At 36.5% G+C, this 15710-nt stretch overlaps 1 protein-coding gene across 6 annotated transcripts in view; it reads left to right on the top strand.

Annotated features, from left to right (window-relative positions):
• PIK3CB (phosphatidylinositol-4,5-bisphosphate 3-kinase catalytic subunit beta) overlaps positions 1-15710 on the top strand; it is a 182120-nt gene that overhangs the window by 123322 nt on the left and 43088 nt on the right. For 4 of the 6 annotated variants that reach the window (XM_016942047.3, XM_003950204.5, XM_054681091.2 and 1 more), the window contains 3 exons: positions 937-1067; positions 3789-3839; positions 13539-13727. In XM_016942047.3, coding sequence (XP_016797536.1) covers positions 937-1067; positions 3789-3839; positions 13539-13727 — 371 coding nt within the window. The remainder of the gene's footprint in view (positions 1-936; positions 1068-3788; positions 3840-13538; positions 13728-15710) is intronic. The other 2 variants (XM_016942048.3, XM_063806265.1) reach the window with 1 other exon arrangement.

Genomic DNA, 15710 nt, shown 5'->3' with positions numbered 1-15710 from the left:
TTAAAAAGATGAACGAAGAATTAAGGAACGAAAACTTGTAAAGATTTTCCAGCTTTAGGAAATAATTCTGAGTGTGCATACTTTATGGACATTAGATCTAAGTAGAGTAGAGCTGATATTTTTTTTCCTTAGGAGATACAGAGAGAACAACTGTACTACAGTCAGTATAAGAAAAGAAAAATTACTTTGGAGAGGGAGGATCTTAGATTGTACACCTAACTCTATTTTCTCATCATGAGTTTCTTATCTGTGAAATAAAAAAATTATATAATGCGAACTCCAGAGTTTTCTAACTACACTGAAATTCTAAAATCACACACACAGTTCTGTGAATTGACCATATTTAGCGTGGTGGAAAAGGAAAAGGAAGGAGTACCTTGAAGAAAGAAGCAGTTGGTGAGGTAAAAGGAGTGCCACTTAATGGAGTATTCCAGAGGCTACCAGAGAAGGTATTTTCTGTCAGCAGTTGCAGGATAATAAAGAGCATTATCGTTAGATTTGATAAGAAGAATGTCATTGATGACTTAAAATACCAATTTGGTTATTGTGACAACCATGAAAACCAGATTACATGTGATTAAGAAGTCCATATATAGTGATGAGATTATAGTTTCTATGGGCCACCTAATTTTGATGAAGGGAGAGCAGTTCCAATTAAAGTCTTTTCAAGATTGAGAACTAAATTTGAATTAAGAGGTAAAGTAGTCATTCAGTTTTGTTAACTTACTCATTTTTAAAACATGTATGCGAACTCACACTGAAATTTTGTTCCAAGCATTAACAGAAAATTAGAGGATTACTGATAGAATTGTCTGTCACACTTCTGTAGTTGACATACTTCTAAGGTGATTTTCATGGGAGGAGATCCATTACAGCTTTTTTAAAGCTTAGTTTTAAAGACATTTTTTAAGAACCAAAATTATTTGCATGTTTTAGATGAACTCGAAGAAATGTTGAATCCAATGGGAACTGTTCAAACAAATCCATATACTGAAAATGCAACAGCTTTGCATGTTAAATTTCCAGAGAATAAAAAACAACCTTATTATTACCCTCCCTTCGATAAGGTAAGCTAATTATTTAAAGGACCTCTATGCATGAAATAATTGAATGATCAGTTCCTCTATGTATAGTTTAAGCTCTATCTGTCTCTTTCAAAACTTCCCATACAGTGACAGCTTTGTTGAGTGGGAAGACCATGGATCAGAGAGCCTTCTTAACTCTGTTAGTTTTGGTTTTATCACTGACTAAGTAAGAAAAGGTACCTCCAGGCCGGGCGCAGTGGTTCACGCCTGTAATCCCAGCACTTTGGGAGGCCGAGGTGGGCGGATCACCTGAGGTCGGGAGTTCAAGACCAGCCTGACAGACATGGAGAAGCCCTGTCTCTACTAAAAATACAAAATTAGCTGGGCATGGTGGCACATGCCTGTAATCCCAGCTACTCGGGAGGCTGAGCAGGAGAATTGCTTGAACCCGGGAGGCGGAGGTTGCAGTGAGCCAAGATCGTGCCATTGCACTCCAGCCTGGGCAACAAAAGCGAAACTCCGTCTCAAAAAAAAAAAAAAAAAAAGAGAGAGAGAGAGAAAAGGCATCTCTGGAGTTCACTTTTCTTATTTATAAAATGAAGAAATCATAATTGTTCTATTTTTTAATATCTCACGCCCTTAAAGGGCTATAAATATATTGATATGTAACTCTGAATATATAAAATGTTGTTTCAAATATTAAAGGTATAGTCACTGCTGTATTAGAATTGATACTCAAAGAACAATTGATTTTTGTTGAATATGTCTGTTAGTGGCGCTTCCTAATGTAGTTATTTTATAGAATCTATAGTAAGGACTTCATTTCTAAATATATTTCTTTAATATACACACTGCATGTCTTGGGGATAAAGAGTTTATCTAATGGGGGCTAAATAGAGGGCTATGGTAATTTACATGCTAAGAGAGCTGAGCTGTCATATATTTTATCTTTAGGTTTGGCATGGTGTTTTTGATTTTAAAAAATGGAGTATTTCTCTGTCATCCAGGCTGGAGTGCAGTGGCACAATTATTGAGCCTCAAATTCCTTGCCTCAAGCAACTGTCCTGCCTCAGCATCCCTGGTACTGGGATTACAAGTGAGAGCCACTGCACCTGGTAGTGTTGATTTTTATAAGGAAATCTTTGAACAAATTCTCAGAATTTAGGAGCCAGGCACCATGGCTCAAGCCTGTGATCCCATCAACTTGGGAGTCTGAACCAGGAGGATAACTTGAGGCTAGGAGTTCAAGATAGCCTGGACAACATAGAGGGACCCTTGTCTGTACAAAAATTTAAAAGTTAGCTGGGTGTGGTGGCATGTGCCTATAGTCCTAGCTACTCTGGAGACTGAGGTAGGAGGACTACTTTAGCCCAGGAATTTGAGACTGCAGTGACCTATAGTCATGCCACTGTGCTCCAGCCTGGGCAACAGAGAGAGACCCTGTCTCTGGAGAAAAAAAAATGTTCAGAAAATAAGCTGAAAGTTTATTTAATTTCCTCAATCCGCTTGAGTACAAACTACCTTTGAAGATTGATATTATACTTTATAAATACTTAAGATAATCTACCTGTACATTTAAAGTATTAGCAAATTAAATTTATGTAATTCACTCTTTCTTCATTTTCATTATAATTGGATTTTATCCATCTAAGGAGTAATTTTTTATTTCAAGTTTTTTAAACATGTTTTTCTGAACAATAATTTACAACCAAATTAAATTTTGTGCTTATAATATAAATTTCAAATATGGCAAGAATCATATACGTTAGTATACACTGAGTAGAAAAAGCTACATTTTGACTCATCCAATACGTTTATGTAGTGTCTTTAGTTATTCCTTTGATAGAAATTTATCCATAAGCCGTAGCTACTCGTGATATATTTAATAGTCTTAGCTGTGACTATTATCATGTTCAGTTATGTGTGTTCAACAGTTATAGGCTCTTTTGGCTCAAATGAAATGCTTTTTGAAGTACTTTTACAAATATAGCCTCCTATATTTGCAAATATAAGTATTTTTAAAGAATATTTCAAGAGAAGTTTTATTTCACCATTGCTCCAGTCATCTGCAAATGGTCATTAAACTTTTTTTTTTTTTTTTGCCTTTCTAATCTCTTGGAGAGTCTTTCTTGAAGAAGATCAGTTTGGGATAGAGATTTTAGTCTTTGAATATATATAAGCCAGGGACAGCAGCCTTTAGTCCCATCTGCTTGAGGCTGAGGTGGGATAATTGCCTGAGCCCAGGAGTTCAAGGCGAGCTTGGGCAACATAGACCCCATCTCAAAAACAAACAAAAAATATGTAAATAAGTATATGCTTATTGATCTCCTTCAATTGTACAAGTTAGATATTGTCGTTACTTCTACTTTTGGTGTCTGTTAATTGAAGAAAAAACATAATGACAAAAGCTTATTCTACAATTTAGTAACTCTTACATGTTTTTGTGTCTGCTTAACTAGAATACATTTACTTATACTTAAAAGAAAATTTTTGACATATATATGCTAGCTGGTACTTGTTTTATCTCCAGACAATTTTAGTGCTTCCTAGGAGTCATAATCCCTTATAGCAATACCATCATTTCCCTGTTGTCAAGAGTTTAAAGCACTTGAGAAGCATGATTTTGCTTTTAAAATTCATGTTTCTGTTACAAAGCATAGCAATGCCAGATCTTATGTAGTCTAAGTACAAATGTAGTCATTTACACTTAAAATTCTACAAATATGAGAGCCAAAATTCATTTTCTTTAATTTTTTTAAACAGATTATTGAAAAGGCAGCTGAGATTGCAAGCAGTGATAGTGCTAATGTGTCAGTAAGTATCAAGAGTTTTAAATGGCCCTTTCTTATGGAGTTGTGCACATTATTAGGTATCTTTGCCTCATAGTAATGAACTCACAGAAGACCGTAACTCATATGCAAGAACAGTCTGTGAGTGTGGGTAAGTATGCACATGATAGTGTTTTGTTAAATGGCAGCCCAATTTGTGGGTGATCTGGGTTCAGTGGGCAAGCCCTTTTCTGATACAAGTACAGGTTTAGCAGGTAATCTATAAGGGATTCTGTGGCACCTCATAGATTAACAATGCTGTCATAGTGAATATTATTTAGTTTAATGAGGAGGCTGTATTTCTCTCAGGTAACAAAGCAGATTTAGTAATAGGCACACACATCATCATGCAAGTGATCCAAATTTCTTCCATCTTAGTGCTCTGCCATATTTAACATGTATTTTCTATTTCATGGTTTAATATTACTGCTTCAGCTTCCTACTTTACTGTATTCCAGCCAGCAGGAACAGGAAAAACAATAGTAGTGGTCACACCCCATTCTTATTCAGGATATCATTAGTATGTATCATTTCTGCTTACATGTCATTGGCCAGATCTTACTGACCATGCCTAAGTACACGCGCATCTGAGAGGTGCAGTCTTTAGCCACGCCGTCAGTCATGCGCTTGGCTAAGAGTAAGAGATTCTAGTACTAAAGGAAGAAGTGGAGAATGGATACTGAGGGTCAAATAGTAGTCTCTGCCACATATACTATTCCCATTTGTTTCTATGCAGATACTACAAATAGGTTACTTTGTTGACTTGGGTTGCTATATTTATATCTATATCTACATCTATATATCTATATATCTACATTTATATATCTATATCTATATCTACATATATATATCTATATCTACATATATATATAAAAATATGTATACCATCTGTGCTTTTTTATTTAATTTTTTGGCTCTTTCTAGTTTGACTTTGTTGAGCTGTAATCCAATATTCTCGTCATCAGTTTACAACTTTTAAGTCTATTTAGCAAAGTCATTCTACCTGTAGCATGGCAGTGTTATAGAGACTAGGAGGCAAACTGGAGACAATGTGTATGTTTTTCCCATTCTCACAGAATCAAAGCACTATTTAATTTTGGCCAGTTGGTGAAATGTCTGGCCTAGGCTGTCTTCTCCTTTGCCATTAGCGCTCTCAGAATCTTTCCCTAGTTTCTCAGTGTGAGTCATCTGCTACTGCTTTCTTATTAGTGTTTTTGGCTTAAATTTTGTCTTTTGAATTTGAATGCTTGACCTTAGGAAAGAGAGCAGTAGTGCCAGACTCCTAGTCTTTACAGTTTACGAAAGGCTCTGGGCCAGTTTGGGATCATAATAGCCAAATTCTTCCTCTCTCTGTCTTTTTTCCCAAAGTTTTGTGTTATTCAGGTTTCTGGAGACAGTTTCAGATAATAATTTAATTTGTAAACATTGTGCAAATTTTAATAGCTTAAATTATATATATGGCCTGAAAAAAATTTGCATGATCAATTGATGAGGCTGGTGTGATAGGATCATTGTGTTTGACTGCTTTTTCTTGCTGAGGATGTAGACTTGAGAATGGCCTGGAATCTCTAAGAAGTAAGAGTTTATTGAAAAAGTAAAACAGTAAAATAAAAGTGGAAGCAATCTCAGAGACTAGTGTAAAAAAATGTGTGTTTGTGTATAAATTTAAAAAATAAAAGAAAAACTTTAAAAAGAGACAACTGCAAGAGCAGTTACCTTTAATGATACAAAACAAATTTCTTACAGGTGTTAATTTATCAGCTTATTAGGCAATTACTGAAACAGATAATTACAGTTTAAGCTTAGGAGATATAGTTACACAGGCAGGTCTTGGTTCAAGTGCCTGTCTCATTACCCTTTATAAGACAATATTGCTCCTTGAACCTCAGATAAATGAATTAGTTTTTACTATTTCCACCATAAACTTGTACCTGACCTAAATCAGAGAGTTTGCTACACACTGAGCATGCAGTAATCTTGCCCAGGTCTGATATACTTTTACAATTTGTTTTTTATTAGGCACAAAGTACAATTAATAAATGGTAAGGATGGGTGTGATGGCTCACCCCTATAATCGCAGAACTTTGAGAGGCCAAGGTAGGAGGATTGCTTGAACCCAGGAATTTGAGAGCAGCCTGGGCCATACAGTGAGACCCCATCTCTACAAAAAAAAAAAAAGTATTAACTGGTCGTGGTGGCATGGACCTGTAGTCCCAGATACTTGGGAGGCTGAGGTGGGAGGATAGCTTGAGCCTGGGAAGTTAGGGCTGTTATGACAGAGTAAGACCCTGTATCTTTAAAAAAAAAAAAAAAATTGTAAACCAAAAATGAAAGTTTCTCTCTGTGACTCCCACCTACCTTCCTCTCCAGAGCTAATTGTAAACAGTTTAATTTGTAGCTATCAATCCTAACTTTATATGTAAATATCTCCCCCTTTAAAATAAATGAGATCTATATATACATATATAAAACTATATATATATAGTTTCTACTTTTTTCATTTAATATACTTTGTGGATATTGTCATGTGAGTATGAATAGGTCTACTTTTTAAAAAATACCTTTCTAACATTCCATAGCATTAATTACTAGTATCTATTAGATTTTTCTTTTTTTTTTTTTTTTTTTTTTTTGAGACAGAGTCTCACTCTGTTGTCAGGCTGGAGTGCAGTGGCATGATCTCAGCTCACTGCAGTCTCTGCCCCCCGGGTTCAAGCGATTCCCCTGCCTCAGCCTCCCAAGTAGCTGGGACTACAGGCATGCGCCACCATGCCCAGCTAATTTTTTGTATTTTAGTAGAGATGGGGTTTCACCATGTTGGCCAGGATGGTCTCGATCTCTTGACCTCGTGATCTGCCCGTCTCGGCCTCCCAAAGTGCTGGGATTACAGGCATGAGCCACCACGCCCGGCCACATCATGTCCTTTTACCCCTTAATTCTTCAGTATTTCCTTTAAAAAATGGCATTTTTATACATAGCCTGAGTAGATTCATGAAAGTCAGGAAAATAATACTGATTCAGTTCTATATAATCTACAGATTTTATTCAAATTTAGCCAGTTTTCTCAGTCATGTGCTTTATAAGTCTTGGATCCAATCTCTGGTTACTTGCTGCATTTCATTGTCAGGTATATTTAGCTTCCTTCAGTCCGAAACAGTTCTTCAGTGTTTTTTTGTTTGTTTGTTTGTTTGTTTGTTTTTAATCTTTAATGACTGACATTTCTGAAGACTATAGGCCAATTATTTTATAGAATATCCCTCAGTTTGGATTTGCCTGATGTTTTGTCATGTTTAGGATCCCAGTTATGCATTTTTAGTGTGAATATCAAAGAAGTAAAGGTGTAGTTTTCTTACTGCATTTTATCAGGAGGCAATATCGACTTTTACCACTACTCTGGAAGTTAACTGTTATCCCTTGGTTAGTACGGTGTCTGCTAGGTTTTTCTAGTATAAAGTTAATAAATAAAGGTTTTGTGGGGGCGTATTTTGACACTAAGTAAACATTCTATTTCAGATCAAGCTGTCACCCACTTCTTTTTGCATTCACTAATACATCTTGCTTGAATCAGTGTTACTGCAGTGGGTTGCCAATTTTAAATCTTGCTTTTCCTTTTGGATTTATTAGTTGGCTTATAACATAGGATAGAGGCTTTTCTTCATCTATCTATCTATCTATCTATCTATCTATCTATCTATCTATCTATCTTTTTAGAGTCAGGTTCTTGCTCTGTTGCCCGGGCTGGAGTGCAATGGTACAGTCATAGCTCACTGCAGCCTTGAACTCCTCTTCTCCCCCATTCATCTCTTTTTTCTTTCTTCTTTTTTTTAACTTATAGGAGATGGATTTGTGATTTCCATTTATTCGATGATTTGTAATTAGTTACTGTCATTTATCTTAATGTTTAATTTATCCCAGATCTGGCTCATGGGAGCCCATTTAAGCTGTCTCTTGTCTCTTTTTGCTTTGTCCCTATCATTCTTTGAGCATTTCTTTCTTTCCGATACAACAGCGTATTCCACACTCATCTAGTACTTTCCCTACCCCAGCCTTGGAATCAGGCATTTCTCCGGAGAGTTTCATTTTTTATATTCAGTTTATTCCTTTTATTTGTGAAAAGTATGGAGGGATGGATGGATGGATGGATGGACGGACGGATAAACAAACGGATGGAATGGATTGACAGTGTCTTGCTTTGTTGCCCAGACTGGAGTGCAGTGACACGATCATGGCTCACTGCAGCCTCAACCTCCTGAGCTCAAGTGATCCTCCCACCTCAGCCTCCTGAGTAGCTAGAACTGCAAGCACATGCCACTATACCTGGCTATTTAAAAATTTTTTTTTAATTTCTATTTTTTTTAGTAGAATTAGGGGTCTCACTTTGTTGCCCAGGCTGTTCTTGAACTCCTGGGCTCAAGCAGTCTTCCTGCCTTAGCCTCACAAAGTGTTGGGATTACAGGCCTGAGCCACCATACCTGACCTGTGTAAGATCTAGGCCCTGGATATGCTCATTGCCCCTGGGTATAAAGTAAGTAAGTGCTCCTTGGAGAATGCAGGGGTGCAGTTGCTTCCAGGCCCTTTTGTGAAACAGAGCTAGACAGTATATATTTGTTTACCTCCATATGTTTGGGAAAATAAACATACACAGAGATATATTTATTTATCCATCTATTAAAGACCATGAGTTCTCATCAATACCTCTAATATGGATCCATTCCCACTGTATATTTTCTAGTCTTTGTCTTTTCATATTTGTAATTCCCTTTTCTAATGATGAGAAATCTGGATTTCTATTAACTTTGGTGTATTTACTTATTTGCTCAATCCCCTGTTTGTAATCAGTCTTCTAGTCTTATAACTGTCTTCTTAGTCTCCACCTCATTATCCTTGACTGCTTTTTGTTGGTCAAGTCTGTATATCTGGGCAACACTTCATTAACTCAACTGTCTGTCCCCAGCAAGCACACTGTTAGTTAACATGCCATCTGAATCTCCAGCCCTTGTGAAGATGACAGATGAGTTTGTGGCCTTCCATAGGAAAGGGAAAGGAACCATAGGTTTTTGTTTTTGTTTGTGTTTTCCCCTGTGCTTATAGCAAGGTGTTTGTTTTATTTTGGTCAGTAATCATTATTATAATATGTGTGTTTGTGATTTTTAAAAAAACAGTAGAAAATAGGGTTGTGATTTTTCAGTGCTTTCTACCACTTTTATTTTGGTACAAGCATTTGAACATGTATTTAAGTTCTTCAGTTATACTGTACGGTATAATTTTTCATTACTGATATTTTTGTTGTTTTATAAAATAATCTAATATTTTGTGTTTTTTAAGGCTTTTTGGTAGTTTTTACCTTGGCATTATTCAACGTTGTGCTTTTCATACCTCAATAATACAATACAAACAGTACAATTATGCAGCTCCACTGCTCTCCCTACTTAGCTTATTCCTAGGTCTCCAGGGTGTTTACTTACAGTAGTCTGTAGAGGTCTAATTTGGATCCACCAAATTATACTCAGCCTGCTAGCTTTTTGTTAGCTTTTTGAACATAACAGCTGTCTGCCTTTCTCTGACATGAACAATTTACATTCTGTGTTGTTTGCAATAACAGGTTTGGCTAGGAGTTTCATTTTCAAATTCTGATGACATCTTTTTTTTTTTTTTTTTTCTGAGACAGTCTCGCTCTGTTGCTGGAGTACAGTGGCGCAATCTTGGCTCCCTGCAACCTCCACCTCCCAGGTTCAAGCGATTCTCCTGCCTCAGCCTCCCAAGTAGTTGGGATTAGAGGTGTGCACCACCGTGCCCAGCTAATTTTTGTGTTTTTGGTAGAGATGGGGTTTCACCATGTTGGCCAGGATAGTCTCAATCTCTTGACCTCATGATCTGCCTGCCTCATCCTCCCAAAGTGCTGGGATTACGGGCATGAGCCAACATGCCGGCTAATGACATCATTTTTTAGTGAAACCCAGTTATGCACCCTTTGTAGGTTGAATCTGTAAATATAAAACCACTATAATTAGGTCTTTTTGTGTTTATTAGTCTTTTTGTGTTTATTTTATTTAGTACAGTGAACCTTATCTGCCTACTTAAAAGATCCCAAGAATTTGGAGTTTACTTATTTGATTCGTCTTTGGCTATCTTAAAGAAGATATGGTAGAATGCATCCTCTTTAATTTATTAAAACTTGGAATTCTTCAGCTTGATAGAACAGAAGCTTTCGTGTTTTTTATATTTTTTTCAATGTTGATATTTGAAAGGGAGTACAGAGCATTTGGAAAAATTATTATCTTATAGGAATAAAGTTATAAAAAATTTATAAAACTTTTTATGGCCGGACACAGTGGCTCATGCCTGTAATCCCAACACTTTGGAAGGCTGAGGCAGGCGGTGGATTGCTTGAGCTCAGGAGTTCGAGACCAACCTGGGCAGCATGGAGAAACCCCATCTCTACAAAAAATATAAAAATGAGCTGGGTGTGGTGGTGCTCGTCTGTGGTCCCAGCTACACAAAAGGCTGAGGTGGGAGGATCGCTTAAGTCCAGGAGGTTGAAGCTGCAGTGAGCCAGACTGTGCGACTGCACTGCAGCCTGGGTGACAGAGAGAGACCCTGTCTCAAAATACAAGCAAACAAAACCCTTTTCTAACATAATGGAAGATGAATCTATAATGAAATCCTAAGGGAAACAAGAGTGTTTGACTCGTAACCCTAACCTGTAAAGTTTGAGAAGATAATATTTCTTTGTGTCTTTGTCAGTGGTGGATACTATGCAAGAGATTCCTTGGGTTTGACACAGCATGTTAATTTCTACTGAAAGAAAATGAAATGGAGTGTATTTGACTCTCCATTTCGTTTCAATGACCATGAGGGCATGTACATACTTCCTTTGACTTAGTTTTCCAGGGTCTGGTAATTTTCCTATCTTAGTAACTTTTATGTCAACTATTCCCAGGTAGCTAATATTTTTAGATACTGGACAGAAGTCATATATTGATCATCCTCAATAGCTAGAATAAATAAGAGATTTAGGCAAAACACCTAGAATACATGTGTATATGTGCCTGCCTGCCTTTCTCTCTGCCTGCCTGCCTTTTTCTGTCTACTTAACCTGAGTGATATGCTAATCAGAAAACTGGTCTCCTAACGATTAGCTTATTTGTGTTTTTCAGGGACCTTTATTCTAGATGTAACTTTTACATGCTTCCCAAAGATATCTATTATAGAGAATTTGTGAATTATCTTCTAGTCTGTTTTGTTTAGTTATTTAAGCCTATTTGAGTTATTTATTGTAATAGGATATAGCTTGATTCAGAATTTTAATGTAAATATGTTAATAAGAAATTTGTTTTAATTTTTTAAATTATTTTTAAATTATTATTATTTTTTTTTTTGAGAGGAAGTCTCGCTCTTGTCCCCCAGGCTGGAGTGCAATGGCACGATCTTGGCTCACTGCAACCTCTGCTCCCGGGTTCAAGTGATTCTCCTGCCTCAGCCTCCCAAGTAGCTGGGATTACAGGCGCCTGCCACCACGCCCAGCTAATTTTTGTATTTTTAGTAGAGACAGGGTTTTACCACGTTGGCCAGGCTGGTTTCGAACTCCTGACATCAGGTGATCCACCCGCCTCGGCCTCCCAAAGTGCTGGGATTACAGGCGTGAGCCACCGCGCCTGGCCTTGTTTTCATTTTTTATATTCAGTTTATATATTGTCTGCTCTGTACTAGGGATATACATGGGAAGAAGATATCATTTCCATTTTGAGATGAGTTTATCGTTTGAGAGCATGAAAAGTAGAATGAACAATATATTTTTTAAAAATGCTAATGAGTATCATTGCAGTATGCAGTAGAGGATACAGTAAATCGTGTGGAATTATTAATATTAGAGTATAATTTGTGAGATTTAGAGCAACGGGAAAAGTATGAGGCCATGTTTTCGAGGTCCTTACATCCTTTGAGACTATCTTGAATTTTATTCTATAGACAATGGCAGAGCCAGGGAAAGGTTTTAAATATAAAACATTACAGTTATGTCAGGAAGGCTGTAGACAGAAGATCAGAACTGTTTATTGGCCAATTGGTACTTGTTCATCAGCTTAGTTTCTCTCTACCCGGTCTACAAGATAGTGGCAAACGATCCTTTTTCCACTTCTTAGATACAATTTCCAGCCATTCTACCCTACACTTTGGTCACACTGGGATAAATGCGCTAGAAAGACTCATAGAGTTTTCAGTTTCTCACGCATTTTCATGCATGTGTTTATTGCCATTGTAATGACAAGAAAGTAAGTAAATATTTAAATCTCCACTAACAACTGGACAAACTGAAGAGAATACAAGTATTAACTTAATCTTTCTTTGTATTATAACAAAATATTTAACTCTTAAACTTTCAACTTAGGAAAGCTTAAACTTTCAACTTAATTTAACAAAGTTAAACAACTTTGGTTATGATCTGTCTTTGGTCTGTTTTCTTCTCAGTAATGTGTCTCCCTCAAGGACAATGTCCAAAAGTCACTTCTCTTAATAAAATTATACTTAATATTTCCATTCTTTTTTATTCTAGCTGTATGCTATTTTGAATTGGATTACTTTTGAAACTAGTAATACAATAATTCCATTTATTTTCAAGTTCATATGAAATCCCAGTTAAAATACTGTCAGGTATAAAATAATATTAGAGTATAAATCCTTACAGGATCTTCTCAGATAATTTTGGAAAGAGATTTTTAGGGAAAATCTGTTTTGATTAAGGTGGTATAATTTTAATGTAAGCATGGGGAAGCACACCTCTTTCTTTTAATGTTAGTGGAATTCAGAGAGTCTGGATCCAAAACAACATGGGCTATATTCTTTTTTTAGTATATTTTCTTGTAGGGATTGGGAAGGAAAATGAGAGAACTGTATTTTTTCCATGTTTAGTTTTAGCCGACATTTGATTCATAATCTAAGGAGATTTTAGACTTTTGAGTCAAGGCACAAGCCAAGAAGACCTTACTTTTCTTTTTAACCTCATATGTTTAGATCATCTTTGGTTTTTTGTTTATAGAATTTGAAAGTTAAAGAAACTCAGTTCAAATAGTAAATGACTTGCTTGTGGGTTTTTGTTTTTTTGTTCGTTTGTTTGTTTGTTTTTGAGACAGGGTCTTGCTCTGTCACCCAGGCTGGAATGCAGTGGTACACTCTCCGGCTCACTGCAGCCTCTGCCTCCCAGGCTCAAGTGATTCTCCTGCCTCAGCCTCCTGAGTACCTGCGACTACAGGCATGCACCACTATGCCCAGCTAATTTTTTTTTTTTTTGTATTTTGTATTTTTTGTAAAGACGGGTTTTCACCACGTTGCCCAGGCTAGTCTCAAACTCCTGACCTCAGGCAGTCCACCCACATTGGCCTCCCAAAGTGTTGGGATTACAGGCGTGAGCCACCTTGCCTGGCCTGACTTGGATTTTTATCCGAAAAGCAATACTGCCACCCAGTGTTTACACAGTTTACATTTTTAGATTTTTAGAAACTGTTTTAAGAATCTCTTCATCCTTAGCTTAGAAATTATTAAAGGATCTGCCTTTTTTTTTTATGGAATTATATTTTTGTATCTCACATACTTAGGTTCATTTGTTATATGTAAATATATATAAATTTACTGAATGTTTGCTGTGGTGTTTGCACAATTAAATTCTATAATGAGCATTTTACTTTTTTAGAGTCGAGGTGGAAAAAAGTTTCTTCCTGTATTGAAAGAAATCTTGGACAGGGATCCCTTGTCTCAACTGTGTGAAAATGAAATGGATCTTATTTGGACTTTGCGACAAGACTGCCGAGAGATTTTCCCACAATCACTGCCAAAATTACTGCTGTCAATCAAGTGGAATAAACTTGAGGATGTTGCTCAGGTAACAAAAGATCGTTTCTGTAACTTTTTTTGGGTGTATGGTACTTGGTTGGATTCACATAAAGTATCCTTTTCTCATAGGTATATTTTCATAGATAGGATAATTTAAGCAGGAGAAATTTTGAGGTTTTAAACTCTTATACTCCAAGTAATGGACCAGAACCTTTCCAGAATTTAAAAATCTCAGATTTTGGGTAGGATTGCCATACCTTTCACCAAATACAATTGAAACATTGATCTTGGGACAATTATCTATCAAAAGTACCACTTTCTAAGATGTGGGTACCTTCTACCAGCTTCATCAGTGAACTCCAGAGTTTTAAATCTTTTAGACTCTTTGCAATGACTGTTCTAGAATGAATGTCCATTGTTTGAAAATTACATCTATTACAGAGAATAATATTTTAGATAATATATCATTCAGGTCAATTTTAACATTCATTTCAGTTGTCCAGTATTGCTGAATGTATGCGTTTTGACAGAATAGAAAAAAGACCATTTTGCTTCAGAAAACCACCAAATTTTAGTTCCCTGATTTAATTTTCAAGACCCTGCCAAAAAGCACTGGCATTTATTCAATTCAAACAACCCACCAGTGCTCAATAGAAAGACCTTTGAAATGGGTTTTTTAATCAGAACAAATAAATTTGGTCTACTAAAATAACCAAATTTTTTCATGTTACTTATTTCAGTTCAATGAATCTCTCTAGTATGTAGTCTTAGTAAATCTATAGTGACTAAAAATTTAGTGAAGAAATACAGATTTATCTTAATTATATGCATTTTAAAAATCTTTGGATTTATTGTTTCACTTCTCAATTTAAGAGTAGAAAGGATTTCTTTTGTGTTTACTTTTAGTGTCTAAAGATCTTTGGAGCCAGGCATGGTAGCACACACCTCTAATCCCAGCACTTTGGGAGGCCAAGGCAGGTGGATCGCTTGAGCTCAGGAGTTCCAGACCAGCCTGGGCAACATGGTGAAACCCCATCTCTACAAAAAATACAAACATTAGCTGGACATGCTGGCATGTGCCTGTAGTCCTAGCTACTTGAGTGGCTGAAATGGGAGAATTGTTGGAATCTGGGAGGTTGAGGCTGCAGTGAACCAAATGCCATTGCACTCTACCCTGGGCAATAGAGTGAGACCTTGTCTCAAAAAAATAAAATGGCTGGGGTCTGTGGCTCATGTCTGTAATCCCAGCACTTTGGGAGGCTGAGGTGGGCAGATCAGGAGGTTGAGACCAGCTCAGCAATTTAAGACCAGCCTGGGCAACATGGCGAAACCTTGTCTGTACAACAAATACAAAAATTAACCAGACATGGTGGTGCACGCCTGTTCCAGCTACTCTGGAGGTTGGGACAGGAGGATCATTCGAGCCCAGGAGGCTGAGGTTGCAGTGAGCCAAGATTGTGCCATTGTATTCTAGCCTGGGTGACAGAGGGAGACCCTGTCTCAAATAAATAAATAAATAAATCTTTGGAGACATGTTATATAATTATATTATTGTGTGTACCTCGATTAAACTTGTTTCCACCTTAGACCAAATTAGACTGAAAAGGAACTATTTTATTTTAATTGCTGTAGAATAGTTATTGTCTTCTAGCCACTGATGTATTATCTAAATTCAGGATTCGTTTTCCATGATCCTTCAGTAATGGAAAACAAGATCTAAGCATTTTTTTAGTTGACACATTTGCCTGTTTCTTTTGGATAGTGTCTAGTGCTGAGTGCATATCTAAGAAATGCATCATATTATTTCATTAGAATCACAATGGAAAGAATTTCTTGCTGTACTCTTAAAAGCTGTCTTATAGAGAGGTTTGGTGAGTTTTGGCAATTTATTTAATTTTACACTTACATGATTTAATTTTTAATAATTATAAATAATCTTACCAAAGTCATTACTTTCCAATGGTAGAGTTGTTTTTAACCACAACATTGCTGAACCTCTAGTATTACATAATCTTTTTTTTTTTTTTTTTTT

The sequence above is a fragment of the Pan troglodytes genome, chromosome 2 (assembly GCF_028858775.2).
Source record: "Pan troglodytes isolate AG18354 chromosome 2, NHGRI_mPanTro3-v2.0_pri, whole genome shotgun sequence".
Taxonomy (NCBI): Eukaryota; Metazoa; Chordata; class Mammalia; order Primates; family Hominidae; genus Pan; species Pan troglodytes.
The sequence above is the reverse complement of the archived record's forward strand: the minus strand, read 5'-3'. Positions and strand labels throughout refer to the sequence as shown.